The sequence below is a fragment of the Solanum dulcamara genome, chromosome 2 (genome assembly GCF_947179165.1).
Source record: "Solanum dulcamara chromosome 2, daSolDulc1.2, whole genome shotgun sequence".
NCBI lineage: Eukaryota > Viridiplantae > Streptophyta > Magnoliopsida > Solanales > Solanaceae > Solanum > Solanum dulcamara.
The window spans coordinates 1,761,060-1,787,540 of record NC_077238.1 but is presented as its reverse complement, the minus strand read 5'-3'; the positions used below and the strand labels follow the sequence as shown (position 1 = coordinate 1,787,540).

General features: G+C 34.1%; 3 protein-coding genes across 3 annotated transcripts; 2 read left to right on the top strand and 1 right to left on the bottom strand.

Annotated features, from left to right (window-relative positions):
* The first annotated feature begins 2,521 nt into the window (after positions 1 to 2,521).
* Positions 2,522 to 11,634, top strand: LOC129879941 (3-isopropylmalate dehydrogenase 2, chloroplastic-like). Its single transcript, XM_055953698.1, has 11 exons — positions 2,522 to 2,836; positions 4,541 to 4,670; positions 4,777 to 4,888; positions 6,765 to 6,840; positions 6,974 to 7,062; positions 7,655 to 7,741; positions 9,958 to 10,074; positions 10,181 to 10,288; positions 10,391 to 10,444; positions 10,567 to 10,719; positions 10,962 to 11,634. The coding sequence occupies exons 1-11, from the start codon at positions 2,545 to 2,547 to the stop codon at positions 11,034 to 11,036; spliced, it is 1,293 nt and encodes a 430-aa protein (XP_055809673.1). The 5' UTR covers positions 2,522 to 2,544; the 3' UTR covers positions 11,037 to 11,634.
* Positions 11,635 to 13,451: 1,817 nt separating this feature from the next.
* LOC129879936 (nicotinamide adenine dinucleotide transporter 2, mitochondrial) lies at positions 13,452 to 20,807 on the top strand. The gene is made up of 9 exons (XM_055953691.1): positions 13,452 to 13,920; positions 14,568 to 14,663; positions 16,051 to 16,157; positions 16,608 to 16,656; positions 16,833 to 16,945; positions 19,587 to 19,681; positions 19,922 to 20,010; positions 20,106 to 20,200; positions 20,282 to 20,807. Exons 1-9 carry the CDS (start codon positions 13,845 to 13,847, stop codon positions 20,657 to 20,659), a joined length of 1,098 nt encoding a protein of 365 aa, XP_055809666.1. The 5' UTR covers positions 13,452 to 13,844; the 3' UTR covers positions 20,660 to 20,807.
* Positions 20,808 to 21,477: 670 nt separating this feature from the next.
* On the bottom strand, positions 21,478 to 24,552 carry LOC129879935 (LEAF RUST 10 DISEASE-RESISTANCE LOCUS RECEPTOR-LIKE PROTEIN KINASE-like 1.1). Its single transcript, XM_055953690.1, has 4 exons — positions 23,674 to 24,552; positions 23,556 to 23,597; positions 23,027 to 23,284; positions 21,478 to 22,645 (listed from the first exon to the last, which is right to left on the bottom strand). Exons 1-4 carry the CDS (start codon positions 24,446 to 24,448, stop codon positions 21,675 to 21,677), a joined length of 2,046 nt encoding a protein of 681 aa, XP_055809665.1. The 5' UTR covers positions 24,449 to 24,552; the 3' UTR covers positions 21,478 to 21,674.
* Positions 24,553 to 26,481: the final 1,929 nt, after the last annotated feature.

Sequence of the window (26,481 nt, the reverse complement as noted above, 5' to 3'; positions counted from 1 at the left end):
TATATTATTTTTAAACGATCAGTATATAATAACATTTAAATTCGTCAAAAAATTCACAATTTCCCTTCTTTTTTTTTTCTTCCTTATTTCTCTCTTTACCACATTAGACTTTTGATGAACATTCCTTCTCATGCCTTAGGATTTTTAATGGACATCCACTAAATACTCTATGCCAAAACCTAATTTTTAGCAAAATGTTATTATTAATTCTTTCACCTATATAAACCACCCTTGTCCCTATCATTCTCATATTATCTTTTTGTTCCCTCTTTTTAACTTTTCTCATAGAAAAATTAGAAAAGAGTAGAGGGAATAAAAAGAAATAATGGCCATTAACAAAAATATGGGACCTATCCTTTTAATTGCCATTGTTACTATCTTTGTTTCAAGCAAATTTGCATTGGCACATGAAGACATACCCCACCCTCACCCTCACCCCCATCCCCACCCCCACGCCCACCTCCACCCTCACCCCCAACCCCTCCCCCACCCCCAACCTTGCCCACCTCACCCTGAACCCCACCCCCACCCCCAAGGTCCTAAGGGGCCAGTGTATGAATTTTCAGGAAGAAAATTTAAAATTGAACCAGGGCATGAAGAATGTTATGAAAAATGTTATAAAGGTATTTTTGGTGGTGGTGAAGGAAGTCCATTATATGCTGAACAAGAATGTCATGACATGTGCCATAACCATGGTAAATTTGTAATCCCAAACTTTAGTCCTCCTCCTCAACCACAAGTTTAATTTCGATTCAACGTATTGAAAACAAGCACTCGCTCAACAATCTATTATTTCAATTTTATTTGAGCTTATTTGGGGAGTCAAGGACGTTCTTCATCGACCGCGCTTTTACGCGGGCACAAATTTTTTCTTTTAATTCCATGTCATATCAATTTATAACCAACAAGATTCTTTTGATATGTAATTTATGTTGGTGATCTTTTGTAATGTTTACATCTTTATGAAATATATATCACTTGGCATGGAGGTCATGAACTTATTGATTTGTGTTACACTTTTATGTAGATACATTTTTTTTAAAATACCGAAAAAAATCATTTTTTTCTACTAAGGTATTGATGAGAGGTTAGAAGTAATTGAAATTTTGAACATTTGATTATGAAAATAAAATAAAATAAATTGGAACAACACATGCAAAACTTGTGAAGAATGTAACAAGACTTATAGATAGAATGAAAGACAATATTAGGTTTTGCTAATTCAAAAAAAATCGTGAATATTTTAATAAGATAGGCAGAAAAAAAATAATTAAATATTGTCAGTATGGCTAAATTTGGAAATAAATAAACAACACAGAAAATTTGTTAATTCAAACAAGACTTGTGAATAATTTAACAAATAGATAGAACGAATATAGTATCAAAACCATTAACCACCCTACCTAATTTTATGAACAATTTAATAAGATAGAATGAAAATTATGCTAAAGTTATGTCCGTCGTGCATAACTTGTGAAGAAGGTAAATTTATTAGCCAATTCGGCAAGAATTGTGAATATTTTAACAAGGTAAACATAATGAAAATTGTACCAAAATTATGGCCCCCCGATATAATTTGTGAAGTGCATCGTAGCTAGTTTGACATAAATTACTTTAAACGAAGACAAAATTAACATGATATTGGCCCAAATGTTCACTAATGTACGACATATCCAAGTTATTATTGTATTTTAAGAGTTCCGAAATATTACTTCTTCTATATGTTCAAATGCACGATTAAAATTAAAAGTTTGATTCTAAAAAGTACCACAAAAATTGAGATAAAATGAGTAATTATCTTGATTAAAAAAAAAGAAGGGAAGAACAAACAACACAAATTTCACTAGTTTATTGTCTAATTATGTTCCTTTCCTTTAGTTTTTGAAATTACCTTTCGTACCACATTTTTTTTTTCCAGATACATGTATCTAACGCACTCAAATATATGTATCTCGAATACATACGGGTTAAATTAAGTGTAGTTTGTTCTAAATACATTGTATCCAAGCGTGATTCACATGTATTTGAAATATACTGACTCTCTCGCTCGCCTCTTTCGCTCTATCACTCACCTCTTTCCTTATGTATTTGTATTTCAAATTGTATTTGGTATCAAATATACATGTAGTTAGCATCTAAAAATGTATGTTGACTCTCTCGCTCGCCTCTCTCCCTCTCTTATTTGCCTCTCTCCCTATGTATATATATTTTAAAATGTATCTGGTATCAATGATACATGTATTTATATCAAAAGATACTTGTTGCCTCACTCTCGCCTCTCTCCCTATATTATATGTATTTCAGAATACGTATATCTAACTTGATATCTAAAGAAATAGTGTATCTGATTTGAAATTTGATACGAAATTTTTAATCAATAATAAAATACTTAATTATTTTAAATTGTAGAATAAGTTAATATTTATAGTAGGAATATTTATGTAATTAGGTAGTTTTCCTTGGTCCAACTATTAATTGGTGTATACAAGTTCAATAGTCTAAAGTCTAAACAAATAGGGGCTTATTGGGCCTAAACCCGTATGTATGAACCGATTTGATTTGATATTCCACCAAATTCTGTCTTCTTCAGCGCACACACCACATTCCTCATCAATGGCGGCTTCTTCTTCTTCTTCTTTACAATTTACTGCAACATCTTTCAAGCAATTCCATTCAAAACAAATACCCAAACATGGCACTAAATGGGGTACTATTCGCTGTTCCGCTGCCTCACCCACCAAAAGCTACAACATCACTCTTCTTCCCGGCGATGGTATTGGCCCTGAAGTTATTTCTGTTGCCAAAAATGCCATCCAACTAGTCGCATCCATTGAAGGTATATCAATATATGCATTTTATCGGGTTGATTTCTCAAATAGTCATAAGTCAAGCTTACTATTAATTGAGTTACCATACGAAAGGTTTAACTCCATTTTATCTCGAAAAGGTACTTAATTTGATTTTAGTATGATTTTGAATATATGCATTTTATTGGTTTGATTTGTCAAAATCGTCACTCAATAGTTATTTATCTCAAGAAGTCAAACTAAGTCTTTATGAAAATGATTTTTGAGATAATAACTATTGGTTGAGCGATGTATGATAAGTCAACTCCATATTATATTGAAACGAGTTTAACTTTATGGTGATTGACGTAAACAGTGTTTACAGAATCAGGAGTTATGGTAAATCTATTGGAAAAGAAAGTGACTTTTTGAGAAATCAACTCCATTTATCTTGAAATGAGTTTAATTTTTATGATGACTACTTGAACAATGTTTACACAATCAGGAGTTATGATAAATTTCTTGACAAAGAAAGTAACTTTATGAGATAATAAGAAATAGTTGCTCATCATTTGAGAAATCAACTCCCTCTTATATGAGATAATAAGAAATAGTTGAGTCATCATTTGAGAAATCAACTCCCTCTTATCTTGAAATGAGTTTTAACTTCTATGATGACAGGTAAACAATGTTTATACAATCAGGAGTTATGGTAAATCTATTGACAATAATTAATTGGTAATCTGGTAAGAATAACAAGTAACCTGCTATTATTATAGGTTTCTCCTTCCATTTCAATTTGTTTGTCTGATTTTGAAGAAAGTAAAGAAACTTTTGAATGTTGTAGTCTTACACTGAAGATATGTAGAATGTACCAAAATATCATTTAATCTTGTGGTTTTAAATGTGCCATGTGGAAAGCTAGAAGTAAAGAGTTACCAGGAAAGGAAAAAGACGTTTTTTTTTTTGAAATGGACTAAAATGAAATTGAAACGGCGGGAGTATAATTTACCGAGTGTTAGTGTATATAACTTAAATCGTATTGGAAAATATTAAGAAGTGGATGTCTCAAACTGTTTTTTGGACAGGGGACTAACTTATATGTGGTTATTTTCACACTTGATTTGAATTTGTTGTGGCACTATTATTCTTTTGAAGTTAAATAGTTTATTGATTTTGAGTAGGATTTTAAGAATATTAATGAGTAAAAAAATTGTAACTTGATGTCCAAGTTCATACTATTTAGCTCCGGTGGCGAAGCCAAGAATTTTAACTAGGGAATTCAAAAGATTTGAAAGTGTGTCCTAAAGCAATTTTTGAACTACCTTTGGCATTACAATGAAAACTTCCTGGGATTCAGAGTTAGTATATATGGGAATGAAACTGTTTTTGTCCTATTTGTGCGGAATGATTTTCCAAAGAAGGGGATTTTTAATTTAATATCCCTGGCTGTGGCTCTGCCACCTTTTAGCACCCAAGCTGGCCCAGACACTACTGGTGTCGTTCATACTGGAAGTTAGATTTGTTGACCCTGGTATACAGCTCCATTTTATTTTCTTGGGACAAAAGGAGTAACTTTTATGTGGTGATTTTCACTCTTCATTTGATTTTTTTTGGGTTAGGGATATAACTCCTTTTGAGAATTGGTAATCATATTGATAAAAGCACCGAGAAGGTGCAACAAAAATATTTGCAAACAAAAGCAAAAGTATGTCCAAAGGGTTAAAAGGATATAACTCTTGGAAACGTTACAGGATTTGAAGTTGCATTCGAAGAGATGCCTATGGGAGGGGCTGCATTGGATGCTGTAGGAGTGCCATTGCCTGATGAGACACTTAATTCTGCAAAGCAATCTGATGCTACTCTTCTTGGAGCAATTGGAGGGTAAGTCTTCTTCTGAACATTTTGTTATATTTCATATGGTTGTTTTTGATTGTATCTCATATATCTTGTTTCTTGCGCTGGATTTTTCTTGCATCTAAATATAAAGATATAAATGGGACAACAATGAGAAGCGTTTGAAGCCTGAGACTGGATTGCTTCAACTTCGAGAAGGTTTGCAGGTCTTTGCTAACTTGAGACCAGCCACTGTTTTACCACAGGTAATTTTTGTTTTCAGTTTCTTAAGATTGTACATATCACCAAAAAAAGACTGTCATATCAATTTGAGAGAATTTTTAAACTGCTAACCGGCTAAATGTTTTTGACTTACAAGTTGCAAGTTTTGTCATATGAAAATTGCAACTGATAATCTCAAACTTAGCATAAAAAGGGAAATTGTCTAATTTAATTCTGGGTTTAGAATTCTTTTGACACACCTATTTGGATTTAAAAAATAAAGTTTTTGCATGAACTAATGAGATATGGACTCATGTAATCAGAAAATGAGTAGAAAGGTTCACATGGAGAGCATGTACATCTCCCTACACTTTTTGACACGAGCAACCTCCTACAGCACAAATTAACCACTGGTACTCCTTCAGCAAGCTAACATGATTTCCGAAACAAGACTAGTACCATTTGGAGCATAATAGAGCTGGCAGGATTGGTTTGTCATTGAGTGGTACAGAGAGAGAGAGAGAGAGAGAGAGAGCAATGTAGTAGAGAGTTTTTCTTCTTTTTTTTCTTCATTTTTTTTAATTTTGGGGAAGTGGGCGTTCTTAAGTACTTAGTATGGGACTGATAAAAAGGGCCAAATGGGTATTTTCCGTAGTATGTTGTCTATTGTCCCTAGTGCACTTCTCTTTGATTGTTATAGTTGGTCCAATATTAGATTTCCTCTACCTCTTTCTTCTTTTTACGCCTACTTTTAAATTGTGTTACAAGGATCAGTTATGTTCCTATTCAAAGAAAAAAAGAAAGAAAGAAAAATGAGAAAGATCAGTGGTATGTTTCCAAACGTTCTAAGGTGCTTTGTCGCATAAACAACAACATACCTAGTGAAATCCCACAAGTGGGTCTGGGGAGGGTAGAGTGTACGCAGACTTTACCACTACCTCATGGAGATAGAGAGGCTATTTCCGAAAGACCCTCGGCTCAAAGTAACATTCCCAAGAAAGGGAGAATCACAATATATATATCATAGCAGCTGAAATGAAAAGCGATGCAAATTCTACAAGACAAGGACAATACCAATATCAAGATAATGGGATAATCAAGGGCAATAACAACACAACTATAATGGCACGCCTAGACCTAAGACCAACCCTAAACCATCACAGGGCAAGACAACATTCTACCCCTGCTAGCCTTCTACCCTAATACGCGAACTCAATGTTGGTGATTTGTCAATAGTGAAAATATACTTTGTAATATGATCAACCAGAGAGGAGGAAATGCATCATATGTGAGGATTTCATGATGGCAACCAGAAGTCTTGTCCTGTACAACTGTCCGTCTCTCTCTCTTTGCCCAGCTATCCTCCCCCATTCCTTCTTCACCTCAAGACTTTTTGCTTTTGGCTAGTTTGTTTTAAAAGTATTCGGATTAAATGTTTTAGTTGAAACCATTATGAGTTACACGTGGCAAAATATGCTAGAAGTGGATTGTCTATTAACACGCATTGGATACTTGTAAGTTGCTTGTTCATGAGTTCAACTTTTATTCATCGTTTACTAATATTCATCTTTTCTTTGGACCTGCATTTTCTCTTGAAAACATGACCTTTTTTTTTACTGTTACAACCTGCTGCTCGGACTCTTCAAAAAAGTCTACGGGTGCGTGTTGGATTCTCCAAAAGTGGTATATTTTTGGAGAATCTACTTTTGGAGAATCCGACACGGGTGAGGCATCGAAAGTGAAGAGTCCGCACAACTTAGGTAAATTTAGTCTCTCTTTTGCAAAGCCATCATTCACTATCATTTATTGCCAAACCGGAAACATACTCTTCATGAACTTTTCTTTCAAATCATTGTATGCATTAATTACATTCTGAGTTTCTGCGGATTCCCACATATTCATATTCCTCACTTAATGCAGTTAGTAGATGCTTCAACTTTGAAGAAAGAAGTTGCTGAGGGTGTAGACCTAATGGTTGTTAGGGAACTTACAGGAGGTTAGTATGGAATTGTTACGGGCATGATATTCAAATTAACTTCCGTCATCTTTAAGTTGTTTCTTGACTTCTCTTTCTCAAGATTGGCTCTCTCCATGATTGCAACTTACTTGTTTTTCCTTGTGTTAATTAGGTATTTATTTTGGCAAACCAAGAGGTTTCAGCACTAATGAAAATGGTCAGGAAATAGGTTTCAACACTGAAGTGTATGCAGCATATGAGGTAATTTGCCTAAAAAACTACTCCTGCTGTGCTTGCTAAATATGACAAACTTTCCAATATGTTATTCAGTATTTCCAGCAAAAGGATCCCACCCACACCTTTTTAAAAAAAATCTTTTGCATGATAGCGTCAAGTGAATTTTCACTTGAGATTGCATTGGAGAATTTGATGAGGTTTTCTGTTTCTTTCTAGTTTTGATTGGAAGAGTAGTTCAGTCGCGCTATTTCTGTTTGCTTGGCTTGAAGCTGATATGTAGGTTGATTTTGTTCCATTCGAGGATTTGATATTGTTTTCTTTTATATATTTAGTACGATTAACTGCTAGTTATGACAGGTGGAGCAGTTTCTGAAATTTATCTCTGGACAGACAACCATATAAGAATTTATTATCTTGTAACTATTGTCAAGCATCATTTTGTTTGCAAAAATTTCAAGTTATTAGCTTTGCTTATCGGACTTAACTCTTTCATTGTCATTCAATTACTGTTGACGTTCACAAGGAAACTACATCCAGTAATGCCTTAATGTTACTAAAAGTAGGATAGATTGAGATCAAAACTATATTAGTAGTATTCGGCTTAATTTCCTTTCAGATCGACAGAATTGCTCGTATTGCATTTGAAACTGCCAGGAAGCGTCGAGGAAAACTATGTAGCGTGGATAAAGCAAATGTTTTGGAGGTAAAAGCTAATCTTTCTCTCCTTGTTCCTCAGCCCTTCTTTTCTCCTCCTCTATATCTGCCTTCAATTTTCTTGTCTAATTCTGTTTATTTTATAAAGCAAATAAGTCTATTAATAATTGCACCAACATGGTGCCAGAATAGTCTTCACTACATATATGATTTATCTTTCTCTTCTGGAGAAAAAAAACAATCTAGTCAACTACCCAGCTATCTATACAAAAAGGTATCTATTCTCTATACCAGAAGTAGACTAGGAGCCCGTTTGGATTGGCCAAAACCAACTTAAAGCCCCTTTTTAGCTTTTGGACGTGTTTGCCTAATGCTGACTTTAAGCTATAAAGTTCTTAAAGTCAGTCAGAAATGAAAAGTTAGGATTCCTAACTTTTTTTTCCAAAGTGCTTAAAGTCATTTTCTTTGACCATGGAAATTACTTTTATATCCTTTATATTTTAACTAAATTCTCAAACTACCTTTTTTTATTCTTTTAACCCTAAAATTCACATCATAAGCACTTTTATCCAAACACTCAACTGCTTATTTATAAAAATAACTTTCAGCACTTCAAAGTTCTAAAAGCACTTTATACATAAAAGTTACTTTTTTTAAGTCCATCCAAACGGGCTCTAGAATTAGAAAGCAGCTCATTATTCTCCAAGAATACCTTTCAACTGGTTCATTTATCTTTGAGATAAGTGTCAAAAATACACCTAAATTATCCCATTTTTTTGAGTTTCATAACTAAACTATTGGAAGTGTGAGTTTCATACCTAAACTATCACTTATTAGTTTGAGAAACACACCTTAGTGGTGTGTGTAATACACTCTCTCTACTCTCTCTATTTTTTGAAAAAAAAACCTTGGCACATGGCATTCCACATGGATAAAATATTTCACCTTGACAAAAATTAAATAAACTATTAATATTAGTTAAAAGTTAAAGACTAAAATATTTTTATCCCCAAAAAAGAAATTATTTTTTTATAAAAGAAATTACTTTTTTAAAAAAGAAATTATTTTTTTAAAAAATAAAATTTAAAATATTTTTCTCATGCACTCCTCCACCTCCCCCCTCCCCCCACAATCCCGTCCTTTTATTTTTTAAAATTTTTAAAATTTTCTTTATAAGTGGTGAGAGAAAGTGGAGTGAGGTAAGAAAAATATATTATATTATATTTTATTTTATAATTTTTTTGGGCGGAAAATAGTAATACTTTAATCTTTAATTTTAACTAATTCTAATAATTTATTTAATTTTTATTAAGGTGAAATATTTTGTCCATGTGGAATGTGATGTGACTTTTTTTTTAAAATAAAAGAGAGTGTTGTACACGCACCATGATGCGAGTGGAATAAAAGAGAGATGTGTTTCTCAAACGAATAAGTAATAGTTTAGGTATGAAACTCACACTCCCAATAGTTTAGGTATGAATCTCAAAAATTGGGAATAGTTTAGGTGTGTTTTTGACACTTGTCTCTTTATCTTTCTCTGCAATCATCCAGCAAAATCCTAAGTGGAGTCATTCTCATGCTGCTCTTCTTCAATCATGAATCTTCCACCAATCTCACACTAGCCAAGGTGTTTACTGCTGAATTTGTTTATGGGAAATACAACACCAAATTAGGTAAAACAGAAACCCACAGTCATAACTCGTATGAATGGTAAAATCAAGTGATCAACAAAATTTACTCTACTTTAAGCAAGTTTCTTCTTTATCCCTTCAGCAGTTGATGCTTTAAAAGTGTTGTACTATAGACTAAAGTTTGCATTGTTTACTCTAATTTTCCACTACTTATTGCAACTGGGAGACCATAAAGAGAGCATTGAGGTTGAACGTTTTTTTTTAAAATCCATTTGTTGGCAAGTTAAATCTTCTTTAAGGCAGAAAGACGATGAAGATGAAATAAAAAAGAAAGTCCAAAATGGCTCTCAGATGATTGGGGACTGGCAAGACTTGCCAGAGCTGGCTGGTTCATCTGTGCATCCATCTCGACCCTTAACTTCTGATGTGGAGTTATCGTAGGGTCCTCTTTGTGATAACTAGGGTAAATAGGAAGACAATGCTTTGTTCATGTAGATTCATTTTGAACAACATGAACTCTTATGAAATCTTTTACGTACTCATTATGATTGTATTCCATGAGCTATACTTGATTCATTAAGGGTAATTCCTTGCTCTATAGTGATGGAGTTCATGATTTTGAGATATTGGCCAGGCCTCTATGCTTTGGAGGAAGAGAGTTACAGCATTAGCCTCAGAGTATCCTGATGTAGAGCTCTCTCACATGTATGTTGATAATGCAGCCATGCAACTTGTCCGCAACCCAAAACAGGTTTCATTTACCTTTGGTTTTACAATTCTTGTTTCTCAAGTTTGGTCTTAGCACATCGATGACACACTAGTCCATGGAGTTGATCCTTGAAACAATCATAATGCAGTTTGATACAATTGTGACAAACAACATATTTGGTGATATCCTGTCAGATGAAGCATCAATGATTACAGGAAGCATCGGGATGCTTCCTTCTGCCAGTCTTGGTGCAACGGTATTCCGGATAATCTCATTTCTTTGGAAATAGTGATTCTTTTTCCGTATCAGTACACATTCTTTAATCTCCTTTTTACTTTTGGGCACATGTTGCCTCTAGGGACCTGGATTATTTGAACCTATACATGGTTCTGCTCCTGATATTGCTGGGCAGGTTGGCTCTAGTATTTCTTTCTCTCCTTTCCCCCTTTTCCTGCTGCTTAATTACTAACAAACTTTTGTGCAATTTGAAAATTTGCATATGTTCATGTTTAAACACAATCTGCAAACATGCAGGATAAAGCAAACCCTTTGGCAACAATGCTCAGTGCTGCTATGCTTCTGAAGTATGGCCTAGGTGAGGAAAAGGCTGCTCAGAGAATTGAAGCAGCTGTTTTAGACACCTTAAATCGAGGATTCCGTACTGGTGACATTCACTCAGCAGGACATGTGAGTTTTATCTATTTTAGATAGCTCCATTACTAAATTGCCAACAACATTTTTCTCCTTTGGTTTTAGCTGATCTCTAATTCTCTGGCACTTAAAGACATTTGTCCATGCGGCAATTATACAACAAACGAGAAAAATTAGATTATTGTAGACCTCTATGCATAGTTTTGACCAATTTGTACGCTGAAACTATTTAGTAACTAACGCTTTCATATAAAATTTGTTGAATCGCTTGTCTTCAGAAATTGGTTGGGTGCAAGGAAATGGGTGAAGAAGTACTCAAGTCTATTGACAGCAAAACTCCTGCTGCTGTTTAAATTTATTAAGAGGAGACTTCCTTGAGACCTTAGCAAATGATCATTTTGGCAGATGCATTTGCAGTCAGTAGAATCTTGCCATTTATATATTTGTTTGAAGGATTCAAAATTGCTGAGTGTTGTATCGTAGCATAAACGTCTCTATTCTTTTCTCTATGTTTTTGAGACATTATCATGTTGTAACATGAACTGAACCTCGGAGCAACAATAAAGTTGTCGACCTACAGGTCACGGGTACAAGTCGTGGAATTAGCCAGTGATACTTGCATTAGGATAGACTGCCTACATTGCATTCCCTTGGACCCTGTGTGAACTCGAGGTGTTTTGTGCAACAGATTGTTCTTTTTATCGTGTTCTAACATGGAAGGCAATGAAAATAAAAATTTTAACTTTGAAAAACTGGAATGGAACAACTGTTGACCAATATTAGTGCTGTCGTTGCTATATTTTCTCCATCTTTGACCAAATTTACTAGAAATCATTTCTGCAATTTCACACGTTTACATATTTTTCTTTATTATTATGTGTGTTACGAAATAGATTTATATGTAAACTATATACTTATGTAATTTTAATATGTTTGTATTTGTTCCCCTCATATTATAAATGTTGTTTGTGATCCAATGAGTTCAAGCAATTTGTATGCATATTTATAAGAAATTCTCTTCTATCTCAACTAATTTAAAATATTTGTAAATTCCAGCATCACTTTCGGCTTTATGTATTGACAGTGGAATCATCTTCAATAAAGAACATCTTATTCCACGATGAAATTTCTTGACGTGAATCTGAATTTGTTTAGACTAAAGTGAGTGTTGAACATTGAATGAGTAAAAAGAAAGCCCTTACACCCTCACTTTATACATTTACTCTATGTTGTTCGGATTTTTTAAAATATTTTTGAGTGCATGTCGAATTTTTCAAAAATAGTGCATTTTTAGAGGATCTGACATGAATGCGATAATATTTTTGAAAAGTATAGATAGGATTTACTTCAAGTCCTTTTCCTTCATTATCTTTACATCTCAACCTGTCAACCAAACATATAAGTTCAGTATCTTTGAAATTTGACAAAGAAAAAGCATGGAACAAGATACCCAACATATAAAAAAGGCAATTGTTATAGTAGCCAGAATTGAACATGAAAAAGTTTTAGTTACAAACTCCACCACAAAACTAACATAAACAAAAAGAAAGAACATAGGCTATCCTATAGGGAAAACATATTATTAATACTTTTTAATTATACCAGGTTGACACATAAACTTAACTTATAATAGCTAAGAGAAGATTAAGGTGATATATACACTCCTTTTAATTACTCATGATTAATGATAAAGGTGCATATAAAAAGATATAATATGTACTTTTTGGTAATGACCAGGAGAACCACCAAATAACATTTTTTTATTGTTAATTAGAAATTTCAGATTTGAATTTTGAGTATATAAAATTTTTGTTAAGGAATATTTTTCTTTTAATCGGGACTTCAATATTGATATTGAACATCGGATGAAAAACTAAAAAAAAGCCAGGAGAGAGTTTTGCCCTTATTGATAGGTGAGAAGACACTGGAGAATTGATTCCTTCCATAGTTCAAAAAGAGAAGTATACATAAAAAAATATATTTACTTACATAGAATAATCTCAATCACAACTATATAAAGATCATATAATACTTTTATTGTTTTTTTGATAGTGAAGTGATAGATATAATTATATAGGATATAGTTAAAGATAATTGAATGAAATAAGGAAAAGAAAGAAAAGAAAACAATGACTATGTCCAAATTCATTCAAAATGTGATCAAACATATACAAATTTCAGTTGGCATTTGAGTTGTTTTTAATATTAGTAGACTTTACTTTTTAAGGATAAAAACACTTTTGGTTCAAATTAATTGATTTTTTTTATATATTAGTCTTTGTAACATTTGATCTTGTATATTTAATTTTTAATTAACTGAAATATATATTTTTGATTCAGAAGAAAATAAAATATGTTGGCTTAATCAGATCATTTTGACTCCTTCTTAATTAGTGGAATTAATATTAAATTCACTCTTTTATTAACATCATGAATTAAATTCTATTTGATTCTTTTATTTTAAGAAAAACGAATATTATTAATTTCTTTGGAGGTTGCCATCGACAAGTTATCATAAATTATTCAACACCTTATCACCTTACCCTACATTTATATTTTTGACCATTCAAAAATAAGTTGAAATTCTAATAAACAAAAAAAACATCAGTAAAATAATTTTTTCTTGAAAAAACATTGTTTATAATTAATATCCATCAATCATAAATAAATATGACGTAAGAACTTATCACTGCTGAATCAATAGTTTATCATATATGATAATAACCCATCGTCATATTATGATTCACTAATTCTTTGTCATTTTATTATCGTATTATAGTGAAGTTTCTAATCTCGCGAATATTAATAGACTCAGACGTTCCGAATTTAGAATAATTACCAAGAAAATATTTTTGACCATATCAAAATTCTAATTCTTTGTTTTCTTCTTCTTCGAATTCAAAAAGCAATAAGGAATCATCAAGCTAAGTCACAACCCCTATAACTCGTCCAAGACGTCAGTGGACCGGTCCCCATTCCTCTGAAAACCCAAAAGGGTATTTGTATATGATGAAACCCCACCTGGGTCTTTGATAAATCTTCAAGGGTTCTTTCATTTTCATTCAATTCTTGAAAAAAAGGTGAAATTTTTCAGTTTTTTTTTTCAATTTTTTGTTGTTGGGGTTATTGGGGTATAAATTTTCCGGCAAGAATCTGTAAAAATGGCCACCGCCGTCGACGGAGACCGGAGGACTGTTAGAGGTATCATTTGTGATGCTGGTGCTGGTGCTTCTGCAGGTATGTACTTGCCTCTTTTTTTCATTTTTAAATTAATCAATTGTTGTCATTTGGGGTTTTAGTGTCAATTGTTGCCTTGTGATCTTTGAGTTTTTTGAGCTAGTTGAATTTGAATTTGAGTTAATTGGGGGTTGTAAAAATCTTTGCTTTTGTATGTTTGGATTTTTTTAGGTGCTAGTGCTGCTACATTTATGTGTCCAGTGGATCATTGAGTTTTTTGAGCTATTTGAATGTGAATTTGAGTTAATTGGGGGTTGCATAAATCTTAGTTTATCTTTGGGTATTTTTTTTAGGTGCTAGTGCTGCTACATTTATGTGTCCATTGGATCTTTGAGTTATTTGAATGTGAATTTGAGTTAATTGGGGGTTGTAAAAATCTTTGCTTTTGTATCTTTGAGTGTTCTTTTTGGTGCTATTGCTGCTATATTTATATGTCCATTGGATCTTTGAGTTGTTTGAATGTGAATTTTAGTTAATTGGGGTTGTAAAAATCTTTGCTTTCATATCATTGGTTGTTTCTTAGGTGCTATTGCTGCTACATTTATGTGTCCATTGGATCTTTGAGTTATTTGAGCTATTTGAATGTGGATTTGAGTTGATTGGGGGTTGTAAAAATCTTTGTTTTTGTATCATTGGGTGTTTTTTAGGTGCTATTGCTGCTACATTTATGTGTCCATTGGATGTTATTAAGACAAGACTGCAAGTACATGGTCTGCCTCAGGTTTCTCAATCTGGTCGTCAAGGTTTGTGCTCGTCGTTGTCTCTTTTATTAGAAATGATAAGAACTGATACCTTGTATTGAAGTGCTTCCAATTGAACAAATGCAAAATGATATATTAAGATTAATGTGATCTTCTAATTGAATTATTTCATAGCTCTAGTAATGATCTATAGATCCCTTATGACACGTCAATGGAGTCCTATATCTAGCAGGTAAGAACACTTCGTATTCATAACTTAACAACCACGAGAATTCCTGTTTGCCTTTTGTGTGAGCAAAAGACCACTCAGATCAACATATCTGAAAAGTGGACTGCGAATTATTAATGCTAATTTGATCCAATGAAGCATAAACGACAGACCTGAGCTTTCCTCGTTTACAAAGATATACCGTTTCAGGTCCTGCTCCTTACTCCTAGTTGACTTGGATTTAACACAAATTATCAAACTCTAAAGGCAACTTCTACCCCGATTTTACACAGTACAATGGATTCAAAGATTTTCCAGTTCTAGTATATGTCAGATAAAAGAAGTCTGGCTGTTCCTTTAAGTATTAGTTATTCCGATTGACTGCTTTACTGAGCCACAATATATCCATATTTCCCACCTTGTCCTCAACTTATTCACAATGTATTCTTCTAAATTCTTTAAGAAGGTATTTGTTAGCATAAAACTAAGGGCAGTGTACAGTAGGATTATACAATTACCTCATTCGAAACAAAGGTGTGACTACGAAAACATATATCCGACCATTATGCACAGGTGGGATCTCTTTGAGCTCCAAATAGCAACAAAAAACTTTTCATTGTGGATTTTGGAATTTTCTTTTTTCTTGGATGCTTAGTGATTTCATTTTTTCACAAGACTGCTCGTTACTGGATGAAGAGCTCTTTTGTTGTGTTTTTTCTCTGTCTTCATGTTCCTTCAGCTTTCAGCTCAGATAGACTGCCCATTTGAGCCACTGTTTCCTCCAATTTCGATTTTCTCCAACATAGGATGTCCAATGTGTTGCTTTCGGTGCTTTTCCTTGGATTTCTGCTTTCCACATGTGATGTAGTCATTTCCTAAATGAACTTTCACATTCTTTACGTTGTACACTCTAAGCTCATCACATCTTGATAGTGAGTATAATTTGGTGAGTTTTAGATGAGAGGTGCTGTCAACTTTTTCCTGAAGTTTTCTAGGGCTTGTTCTGCTTTCTTCTTAATTTAAACAAGTATTGATTTCGGGAGCTGATAATTGGTCTTTCATATTGTTCCTTCTTTGGATAGATATATTGTTTTTTGGTCTTCTTGATAAACCTATTAAGATCAATGGTTACCTTAGAAAAATAAGTAAAGAATAAAGAAAAATCCAAATTCATATTACTGGCACACTTATTATTCCTTGAATTCTTTGGGCAACAAACAGGTAGTGTCATTGTCACAAGCTTACAGAATATAATAAGAACGGAAGGTTTCAGGGGACTTTATCGAGGCCTTTCACCAACATTGACAGCTCTTCTTCCAAACTGGGCGGTAGGCATTGTCTTGTTCAATTTCTACTTCTGTGGATTGCAATCGAATGGAGTTCCTTCATGAAATGAATCATCACAATTGAATGAAATAATATTCAGATATTCTCTTTGGTCTCTTATGGAACTGCATTCTTTGTTATTATGATAATGCAATGATTAGGCCTTCCTTGCACACCACCACATACCTGCTGTTATTACTAGTGAAGAATCAAAATCAAGAAGGCTTTTTTGGGGGAGGGGGCAGGTATTGCCATATTGGACTCCTGGATAGCTTTTTATGGAATCAAAAAGTTGATTTATCACGTTCTCTGTAATCTTACTGGTTTTGTTTACAACTTACTCCATGTTGGCATATATGTTCTATGCATGCTGAAATGCTGAATCCACTCACCTTCTTTCTGAAATTTCCACATAAGTAACCGTTTTGAGAGAAACCATTCATCTTCTACAGGTGTACTTCACAGTTTATGGACATCTCAAGGATTCGTTGCATACACATGGTGAACTTTTACTCTACTGCTTGTTTGGACTACTAGCTTTCATCACTTCTTTTTTGTATGTTTGTTTGAATGCCATCATGTTATTTAATCCTTCAGTATTTGGAAGTTGTTATGAAGACAATAGGAAACTTAACAACTATCTTTACCAAAAGAATTTTCTTGTGCGGTAAATGCAGTGGATAGCAACGGGCAGCTTACAATTGGTGCGAACATGATTGCTGCTGCAGGAGCAGGGGCTGCAACATCCATTACGACAAATCCATTGTGGGTTGTTAAGACCCGGCTCCAAGTAGGTTTCATGTTCTCATATAGTTGGCGTTGATTTATTCATCTGTTCACACTTGTTGTGTCTTTAAGTGCATAAGTGCACAGAAATATAATAGAATAGAATACCAATTTGATTAAATTGGCTTCCTTCAATTTGGGAAAGCGATGTTGTAGGTAGGGAGCCATGGTTAATGCCCTTTCATATTTCTATAAACAGTGTTCCATTCTTTTCGGCGGCATCCTTCCGCATTGGCGGCGAGTATATTTCTTTGTTCTGCTCTAGTTTCTGCAGTCTTTATCATTGTGCTATTATTGCATTCATGTATGCTTTCCTTCATCAACTATAATCAGAGAGAAGGATAGGAATAGGTAAAATACAATTTTTTTCCTTGTGGGGGCTTAAATGTGGAGTGTCAGAAATTTCTTTTATGTTGGTGGTATCCGAGTTAGCTTGTGCGTAACTTGACTATTTTACCGGGTACCTGACTAGCACATGTATCAGATAACTTTGCCAACCAGGCTTAGGCAGATGGGAAGAGATCACCTCGTGTTTTTTGTCTTTGTTGGTATGGAGTATTAGAGTTTCTACCGTCTGGATCTAAGCCTGTTAATAAAATTAGGATTATGCTGCTCTATAGTGAGTGAAAGATAAATTCCTCTGGTTTTTCTATCCTCCCCCATACCAAAAAGAAGTTTCTCATGTGCACATGGAGCATGTTCACTTTTCTATCATGGGGTTGATAACCTTCGATATTTCGATATAGTATTCATCATGTGGGTGATACCTGAACAGATGACAAACTTTAATGAAAGATAGTTTTAGACTTCAAGAATTCTTAATAGAGAGAAGAATTCAGATTTCACATAGTTTAGAAAACCTGATAGATGCATTAACCCGTCCAACCGATGCATGGGTAGTAGAAAAGTTAGACTTGGGACATTTGACTGGAAATTACATCCAATAAGCAGCATAAGTTCTTTTTTCTTTGCAGCTGCTATTTCAGAGGGACTAGAAAATTTATGACGAGGAACAGAATTTGAAGATAGGAACCTTCTTGATATATGACCAAACATAGGAGCAAAGCTGATCGATTTCCCGTGTTGGAAAATGAAAAGTTTTGAGGGTAGGAAACCCTTCATGGAGATTTATGAGTTCCCATGTTCTTCTTTCTCTTCTTATGGAGAAGTCTCTTGTGAGTTAGTTGATCCTGTCTAATTGGGGCACAGGTTTGAAACTCAGGGGAGTACGGGCCTGCCCCTCTACCCTCCTCTCACTTAAATGTTAGGTTTTAATAGTTGGTAGGGTTCAAACTTGTTACCCAATTACACATCCTGTGTTGTGCTTCTTTTGTTGTTGAATCAAAATGTTGGGGCAAGAGTTCCCTTGTGTTTCATATATACCTTTGGTGAAGTAAAGGATATATCATCTTGTTGGATTCCTTTTATAATTATTTCAAGCACATTTCGTGCTATATATATTATACTTACCTTCTTTTGAAAAAGGGTATACCCTTCTTGTGGATAGTTGATTTGAGTTTGTGGACATTTGACATAGGTCCATACCTGGAGAGCTACAACATGTAGACATAAAATCATATGGAAAGAAGTAGTCTCGAAAGACCTACATTATATATATATATTCTTGATCAATACAACAACATCATAGCCAATGCAATCTCACAAGTGGGTTTGGGGAGGGTAGTGTATACGCAGACCTTACCCCTACCTTGGAAGGTAGAGAGGTTGTTTCCAATAGACCCTCAACTCAAGAAGAAGCATACAAAGCAGGCTGGGAAAAGAAATAAAAGAAGTGGAGAAGCCACGATAAAACACTATTCGCCCACTTTTTCTCCTCTTTGCCATCTTATACCTTTCCCTATTTGTCCGCTTTTTCTCCTCTTCCTTACTCTCCACGAACTTCGCATACATCACCTTCTTTCCTTCCACTTTCCCTTGGACTTCTCCATTCCACCATCAATATGTGTAATGTGCATATTTCACACTGCAATAGGTAAACATGAACTTTATGTGTATATATAAATTTTTGGAAAAAAAAACAAAGTACTTTAAGTGTAGAGGAAAAAGTGGTTCAAAAATACTAGATGTGACATTTATATTCCTTTGGATCTCGTTGTTAAATTCCTAACTTGGTCAGCGCATGCAAATTTAGTGAAAAATAGAACATAGGGAAGGAAAAATAAATAAATAAATATATATATGTATATATTATATGTTTAATTTGGTCATGTTCACGTTTTCTTTAGATTCAATATTTGCTAAGAGGCTCTGTATGGTAAGAGATTTATATGCCAGTAAAAAAGTTAATAATTTCTGCTACTACAGAAATTGATTTTTTATAAAATTGGTGACGTGCTTAAGTGTACCCACATGAATAGTGAAGATTCTCATAGCCAATCCCAACTTGCTTGGAATTGAGGCGTAATCATAGTAGTGCCCATTGCTGTAAGGATCTGCCCATGGTGCAGATACAGTAGGCATCCTAGTTCAACATAAGTGTGCTAAGAGTTCATGTAACATAGGCTAAAGCACAAGTTTCTAATACCACTTGAGTTTTTGTTAGGTTGTCCTTATTAGTATTTGAATAACAACTTGCATTTGCTTCTATAGCGTGTTCCTGATATTTTCTTTTCCTCATTCTTTAGACACAGGGAATGAGGGAGGGTGTAGTTCCTTATAAAGGTATATTGTCTGCTTTAATACGAATAGCACATGAAGAAGGGATCCGCGGATTGTACAGGTTAGTTATATAGTGAAGATAGTCATATACAAACTTTTTACTAATGTGTTTCATCCTTTGTAGAGATGCTTCAGTCCCATACCCTTTTAACCAACAATGCGAAGCTGGAAAACATCTTCTTAGGATAATAAACATTTTTTCTTGTCCAAAAAAAGAAAAAACAATATCCATTTTCATCACCTGATGTTGATTCTGCCTAGTTATCTTGGGTTTGATATCTCCGTTTCCTTTGGGTTGCAGTGGCCTCTTGCCGTCTTTGGCTGGGATAAGTCATGTTGCTATCCAATTTCCAGCATATGAAAAGCTGAAATCATACTTAGCAAAAAGGGGTGAGAAGCTGTTTTCTTTTATCAGTTGCGGAAGTTTGTTATCCATTTGTCTCTTATCTGATTGATCACATATGATACCTTTCTCAAACTGCCAGCCAATAAGCATACCAATAAACTGAACCCTGGTGAATTAGCAATTGCTTCTTCGATGGCGAAAGTAGTTGCCTCTGTAATGACTTATCCACATGAGGTAAGCGGGAAATGGACCAAGATCATCTTTGTTCTTTCATGGAATCACTGTCGTACTTATTAATCTATCGTTCTTGACCAGGTCGTGCGTTCTAAACTACAAGAACAAGGGCAAGTAAGAAACAAAGAGAAATCATATAATGGGGTTGTTGATTGTGTAAAAAAGATGTTCAAACAGGAACGTCTGACCGGATTCTATCGAGGCTGTGGAACCAATCTTCTACGGACGACTCCCTCTGCTGTTATTACATTTACCAGTTATGAAATGATCCACAGAATATTTCAACGAGCTATACTTTCAAAAGAGGCTTCAGAACCCAATCCTAGACGTAAATCCCATAAGGTAGCCAAAGAACATGGAGACAATGACGAAAATTTTCAACAATCAGAAAGCACTTCGAATAAGAGAACTCCTTTAATTCCATTGAGTAACTCTGATAATCTAACTGCTAGACATTGATTAGAGATGTTTTCCTTTTTCGTCGCGGAGGCAATTTGCAACAAGTGTTTGCTATTGCTCAATTTTTTCTTTTGTAACTTACTATTTCGGGTGAAGGAAGTTTTATATTTCGATCTAATAAAGAAGCGCGCGAATAGTTTCCTGATAATTGATTATTTGTTCTACTATATCTTTGTCTTTGTAAGATTACGTTGGATATGTTGTTGCATCTCTCTCTCTGTAAAAATGGTGACTGGTGAAGGCTCCAAAATTGGGGTCCTTTTTTTTCCCCACCTTGTAAACTAATTGGATAATTCTTGGTTATTGACCCATTCTTGGATGCAATTTCTAACAAAGGAATTTGTCTGCAGACAATTAATTGTAGGTCAATTCTTGGTGGAAAAAGAATGTCATAGTTTGAAATCCCATCTTATTAGCTTTCTTGACAGCCAATATATTCCAAATCATTAATGAGAAAACGAACACGAAAAGTCCCGTAAAAAGGGCAATACGTATAAGATAACTCTATCCACTAGTATAGGTATTTAGTAATTATGTTAACCAAAGCTCATGGAAAGAAATCGGTTTTTGTCTATGCTGAAATTTAAATGCAGATTTTCATGATTTTCACCACTTCATTAAACGTTGGGCTACACATTTGATCTTGGCTTCAAAGAAAGTTTGCATAAATGTATGTCTTTCACCAAGAGTAGCAAAGACATTTTCAAAGCCAGGATAACCCAAAGAGAGAATTTTCAAATATGCTGACAAGTAAGTAGTGTATTTTTTGGAGGATCCGACATAGGTGCGACAACATTTTAGGAGAATCTTGAGCAACATAGTCTAAAGAGGAATCACATACATATATCACTATAACTAACACTTTAAGAAAGCTTCATTTAATATGTTCATGAACTATACCTTAAGCATCAACCAATTAAACAGGCTGAAACAAGCTAAAAAAACTCTATAAAAATGATATCATGCTAATCTTGATATGTATCTAACATGAAGGGGAAAAATGAGTTTATGAATATCACCCTCCAGTACTAGCAGAAGTGGAGCTACTAGCCCATGTATCAATCACAGTATCAGGTGAAGCTGGAATATTTTTCTTCAATAACACAGCATCATCTATTTCAGAAGGATAACGACGAACTTTTACAGTACTTGTCTTTGTATTACAGCTATTGATATCCTTTTTGTGATAATTTTTCCATTCACCGTATTTAATAGTCTTCAACGTCTCATGTACTTCTTCCATTGTAGGCCTCATGTCCTTGACAACTTGCAAGCACTGAAAAGCTAGTTCTGCCACTGATGTTGTCATCCTTCTAACTTTAGCATCTGTCTTGAATCCAAGAGATGGATCAATCACCTCATCAAACGCGCATTTTAGTATCCTGTTCATCGCGTAGTTAGCCAAATTAATCTCGTGCATATGTCTGTTCATATCTACAGCAGGTTTTGATGATATGAGCTCGATAAGGACAACCCCAAAGCTATAAACATCACTCTTATCAGTAAGCTGGTAACATTCATGATACTGAGGATCAACATATCCCGGGGTCCCCTGAGGTGCAGTTGAGATATGAGTAACATCATTAGGGAAGAGTTTTGACAGCCCGAAATCTGCTACTTTGACACAAAACTCATTGTCCAGGAGAATGTTAGTTGTTTTGACATCACGGTGTATGATGTCAGAAGAATGAAGGTAAGCCAACGCACTAGCAGTTTCAATGGCGATTTTGAGCCTTATAGGCCATGTTAGTAACTTATCCTTCGCTCTATGTCCGTGCAGGTGATCAGCAATTGTTCCATTTGGAATGTACTCATAAACAAGGAAGAGTTCACGGCTACGTCTTGATGTACATCCATAAAGGGTTACAAGATTCGGATGCCTAAGGCGAGTGAGAATTTCAATTTCATTGATAAACTGCTGCATTTGCCTGTTATTGTTCTCATATAGGCTCTTAACTGCAAGTTCTTTTCCATTTGTAAGTTTTCCTGATTTTAAAACATACAGAAATAGCTATTAGATCAAGATGCTTACTACGTACATTTCCTCTAGAAAAGCAAAACAAACAAAACAGACTTTTGTGGATTGCCTTTGGAATATTACTCCCTCCGTTTCAATTTGTTTGTCTTACTTTCCTTTTTAGTTTCAAAGAATGCCTCTTTCTCTTTTTAAGAACTCTTTAATTCTTACTTTCCACATGAAATGTTTAAGGCCACGAGATCAAAGGGCATTTTGGTACACTCTACATATTTAGTTTAAAAGACCAAAAGATTCAAATCTTCTTTACTTTCTTAAATTCCGTACCAAGTCAAAACCAGACAAACAAATTGAAACTGAGCGAGTAACTTCTATGAAAAATGCCTTCTTACCATAGTAGACAACTCCATAACCTCCATCACCAAGTTGTCTAGAGGAGCTGAATTTATTGGTGGCTTCTTCAAGTTCTGCATAGGAGAATACAGGGATCCCTAAGTATTCACAACGTTCCTCCAGCTCGTGATGAATCATTGACATACCAGATGTATTTCTTGAAATAAATGGTGAAGAATCATTTTTTCTCCTCATGTAAAACCATAGAACACAGGCAATTGCGCAGAGTCCAACAATAGAACCTATAAATGCTGAAGCTGAAGAAAAGAAAGAAAAAAACACGATCAACGGAAATAAAACGTGGACTAAAGTTAAATATTTTAGATTCTTTATATCTTTTTTATTGAGAAAGGGGAGCCTTGATACAACAATAAGAGTTTTCGCCTTGTGACCAAGAGATCACAGGTTCAAGCGGTGGAAATAGCTACTTCTTGTTGTATCATTGTCATTGTAGAAATAAAAACATAAAGGCTAAATCTTGTGATGTACAACAACAAAATTGCAGACAAAATGTTAAAAGATAGATACCTGCAACAATCACTTGCACAGTTTTACGATGACCAGCAACCTCTATAAAAATGCAAATGTAAGATAAACCAAGAAAGAAAAGAACCAAAATCTTTAATGTGAAATATTTTCTCTTTACCTTTGCTGGTATTGGTTTGAGAACAAAGAAAATTGTTAGTAGTATTATCTGTTTGACACCTTCTTCCTGTATAATAACACTGATTACACTCATCAGATACAGTCCATCCTAGTATAACTTCATCAGTTAACAGATGAAATAAGTAACTATTGTTTGATTTTGCTTCTAAACTTCGTGACACGGGCAATCGAATAAATGAACAGCCAATAGGAAGAGGAAACATTCCTGGATTGTAATCATAATTGACTGTTGTGTTATAGTATAATATGAAACTATGACAGACATTGTAACTTTGATATCTGTTAGGCTTGAAAACTTCTTCATGTGTACTCTTCTGGCTTCTGTTGCATTTGAACAAAGTGAGTAAGCGATCGAATCGATATGTGATTGAAGGAGAAATAGGGACAGAAACATTTTTATCAAAAATTTTGCAACTGTTCTTCTTCAAAAGTTCTTCAAAACTAGAGTCCTTAAGTGTGATAAAAACATCATGTTTTTCAAGAGCTTGATAATTCACTCCATCCAATTCAATTAAGGGAGTTGGAGTAGCTTCACAATACACTTTGGACAATCCACAATTAAGTTCAGTGGATTTGTAGAAAGGAAAACTCAAATCACTTAACTTTCCACACTGGAATTCCTTAGTGCAGTTTGAGTAGTATGTGTTCTGTCCTTGAGCTGAATCAAAGCACAAAAAATGAAAGAAAATTAAGACACAAAACCAAGAAAAAAAATCCATGATGAACCCTTTTGGATAAATTAAAAAAGAAAACATCCAACATTAACAAGAATAACCAAGAATGTTAGAAAAAAACTGAATTCTGCAGAGTTTGTTTTTATTGTTTGCTTAGCAATTGGATTGCATTAATGTTGTTTTCTTTTGGACACGTTAAGTTGACTCAAACATGTGGAAACAAGACTTTGAAGTAAGACAGTTTGATGGAAGATTGGCCAAATGGGGTGTGGGACCTTGTGACTTTTACAACATGGGGAATTTTCTATTCACCTTCCTTCGATTTATTAACGGTTCAAAGATAAAAAAAATTCATCCGCTGTCCGAAACTTATTGATCCAACTAATTCAAATTCATGTCATGTAAGCTCGCTAAGGAAGGTAAATTGTTCCTTATCAAGAAGTTCTCTCTTCTCAAGATTCGACCTTGATACATCCGGTTAAGGATAGACGGTTTTCAGCTATCCTACCCCACTCTTTTTACAAAATAGGGAATTTTCTATTTACCTTCCTTCCATTTATTAGTGGAGGCATTTGATGTCCAAAGTTCACTGATCCGACTAATTTCGATTCGTTCTACGTAAGCCTGATAAGGAACGTAATTGTTCTTTGTCAAGAAGTTTTTCATTTCTCAATACTCGAACCTGAGATGTATGATTAAGGATAACTAGTTCTCAACTATCCTACCGCTTTTTTTACAAAATAGGGAATTTTCTATATACCTTCCTTCCATTTATTAATGGTTCAAAGAGGCATCCAATGTCTAAAACTCACTTATCCGACTAATTCAAATTCATGCCACATAAGCCCACTAAAGAAGGTAAATTATTCCTTATCAAAGAATATTTTTTTTCAAGACTTGAACTCAAAATATCTAATTAAAGATAAGCGGTTCTCAATCATCCTAATTTTAAAATAGGACTCTTTCTTATAAAGAGACATGTCAAATCATTACTTCCACATATGAGATGACCCCATAAAGTAGTTAGGAAAAATGAGTACCCTCTTTTAAAAGTTGAAAAGGACATTGCATAATGAGTCTTTTCACTTTTGGCTCTTCTTGGAATATTTTATGGAGGAAATGGGCCAAGAATTAAATACTTAATTTTGTATTTTTCCAGTCTCTTTGGATGAAGCATGCCATATTGGACAAAATTTAAGAAAATCAATCAATCTATTCAAGATCAACTAATATGACCACAAGATCTTGTAGTTTTTTTTAAGAAAATTGTTTTTTAACCAAAAGATTCTATTTAATGTTTTTCATTCTTAAATTGTTTTACTTGTTTTGGCATCAGTTTAATTTTTTACTTTGAGGTACTCCAAATTCATTAGATACAAAATTTTGCTCATTAAAAATTCAATCTAATATGGTTTACTGCTATTTTAGTTATATTAAACTTGCATTTTTTTGTTTAAAATTTTCTTTTAATTATTTTAAAAACCAAACTCGATAAATTTATTAAAATTACTCATAAAATGTGGAAATTTAGTCAATTAATGGAATTCTTAAGAGTTGAGACGAACTTCCAGTCTAAATCTAGAATAGTGGAATTCTTGAACACCATAATTATATAGTTAACTTTCGAACTCCCTTTATTATTTTTGTTGGTCATTGCAATTTTTGTAGTGAGATCAATGATGGAGAAAATGAAGCCTCCACACTTTGTAGTGTAGCAGAGCTAGGGGCGCAAGGGGGTTCATCGCCTTTGAAAATGTCACAATATCTATTTATTCAAAATTATTCTTTTGTTGTTGTGCCTCAATTATTGTAGTGTTTATTGGAAGTTGGATTACTGCACCTATATTTTAGTTGTTTCCCTTTTCTAGTTTGTTTAAAAGTCTATCAGCTATTTTTAAGATTAGTTCCTTATTTTCAGCAAGCAGTAATTTCAGTTGACATTTGTTTAGGAGTACTTTGCTGCATCTTTAGTTAACGTGGATGTATATATTCAGTCTCTGAAGATCAATAATATAAACTTTTTCACTCTTTCTTCTTTAATGAGCCTTTGTTCTCCTCTGTTAACAAAAACACCTTTTAAGGATAGATTATAGTAGATGTTGAATTCCCTTGGC

What these genes read in the sequence shown, in the direction of transcription:
- LOC129879941 (XM_055953698.1), top strand. Translation starts at nt 2,545, where the DNA reads ATGAACCGATTTGATTTGATATTCCACCAAATTCTGTCTTCTTCAGCG. An exon ending in ATAAAGCAAATGTTTTGGAG is followed by an intron (nt 7,742 to 9,957) that starts GTAAAAGCTAAT and finishes GATATTGGCCAG; the next exon opens with GCCTCTATGCTTTGGAGGAA. An exon ending in CTCCTGATATTGCTGGGCAG is followed by an intron (nt 10,445 to 10,566) that starts GTTGGCTCTAGT and finishes GCAAACATGCAG; the next exon opens with GATAAAGCAAACCCTTTGGC.
- LOC129879936 (XM_055953691.1), top strand. Translation starts at nt 13,845, where the DNA reads ATGGCCACCGCCGTCGACGGAGACCGGAGGACTGTTAGAGGTATCATT. An exon ending in CTCTTCTTCCAAACTGGGCG is followed by an intron (nt 16,158 to 16,607) that starts GTAGGCATTGTC and finishes CATCTTCTACAG; the next exon opens with GTGTACTTCACAGTTTATGG. An exon ending in GGATTCGTTGCATACACATG is followed by an intron (nt 16,657 to 16,832) that starts GTGAACTTTTAC and finishes CGGTAAATGCAG; the next exon opens with TGGATAGCAACGGGCAGCTT.
- LOC129879935 (XM_055953690.1), bottom strand. Translation starts at nt 24,448, where the DNA reads ATGTTTTCTTTTTTAATTTATCCAAAAGGGTTCATCATGGATTTTTTT. An exon ending in TCAAACCAATACCAGCAAAG is followed by an intron (nt 23,598 to 23,673) that starts GTAAAGAGAAAA and finishes GCATTTTTATAG; the next exon opens with AGGTTGCTGGTCATCGTAAA. An exon ending in TTATGGAGTTGTCTACTATG is followed by an intron (nt 22,646 to 23,026) that starts GTAAGAAGGCAT and finishes TTTTAAAATCAG; the next exon opens with GAAAACTTACAAATGGAAAA.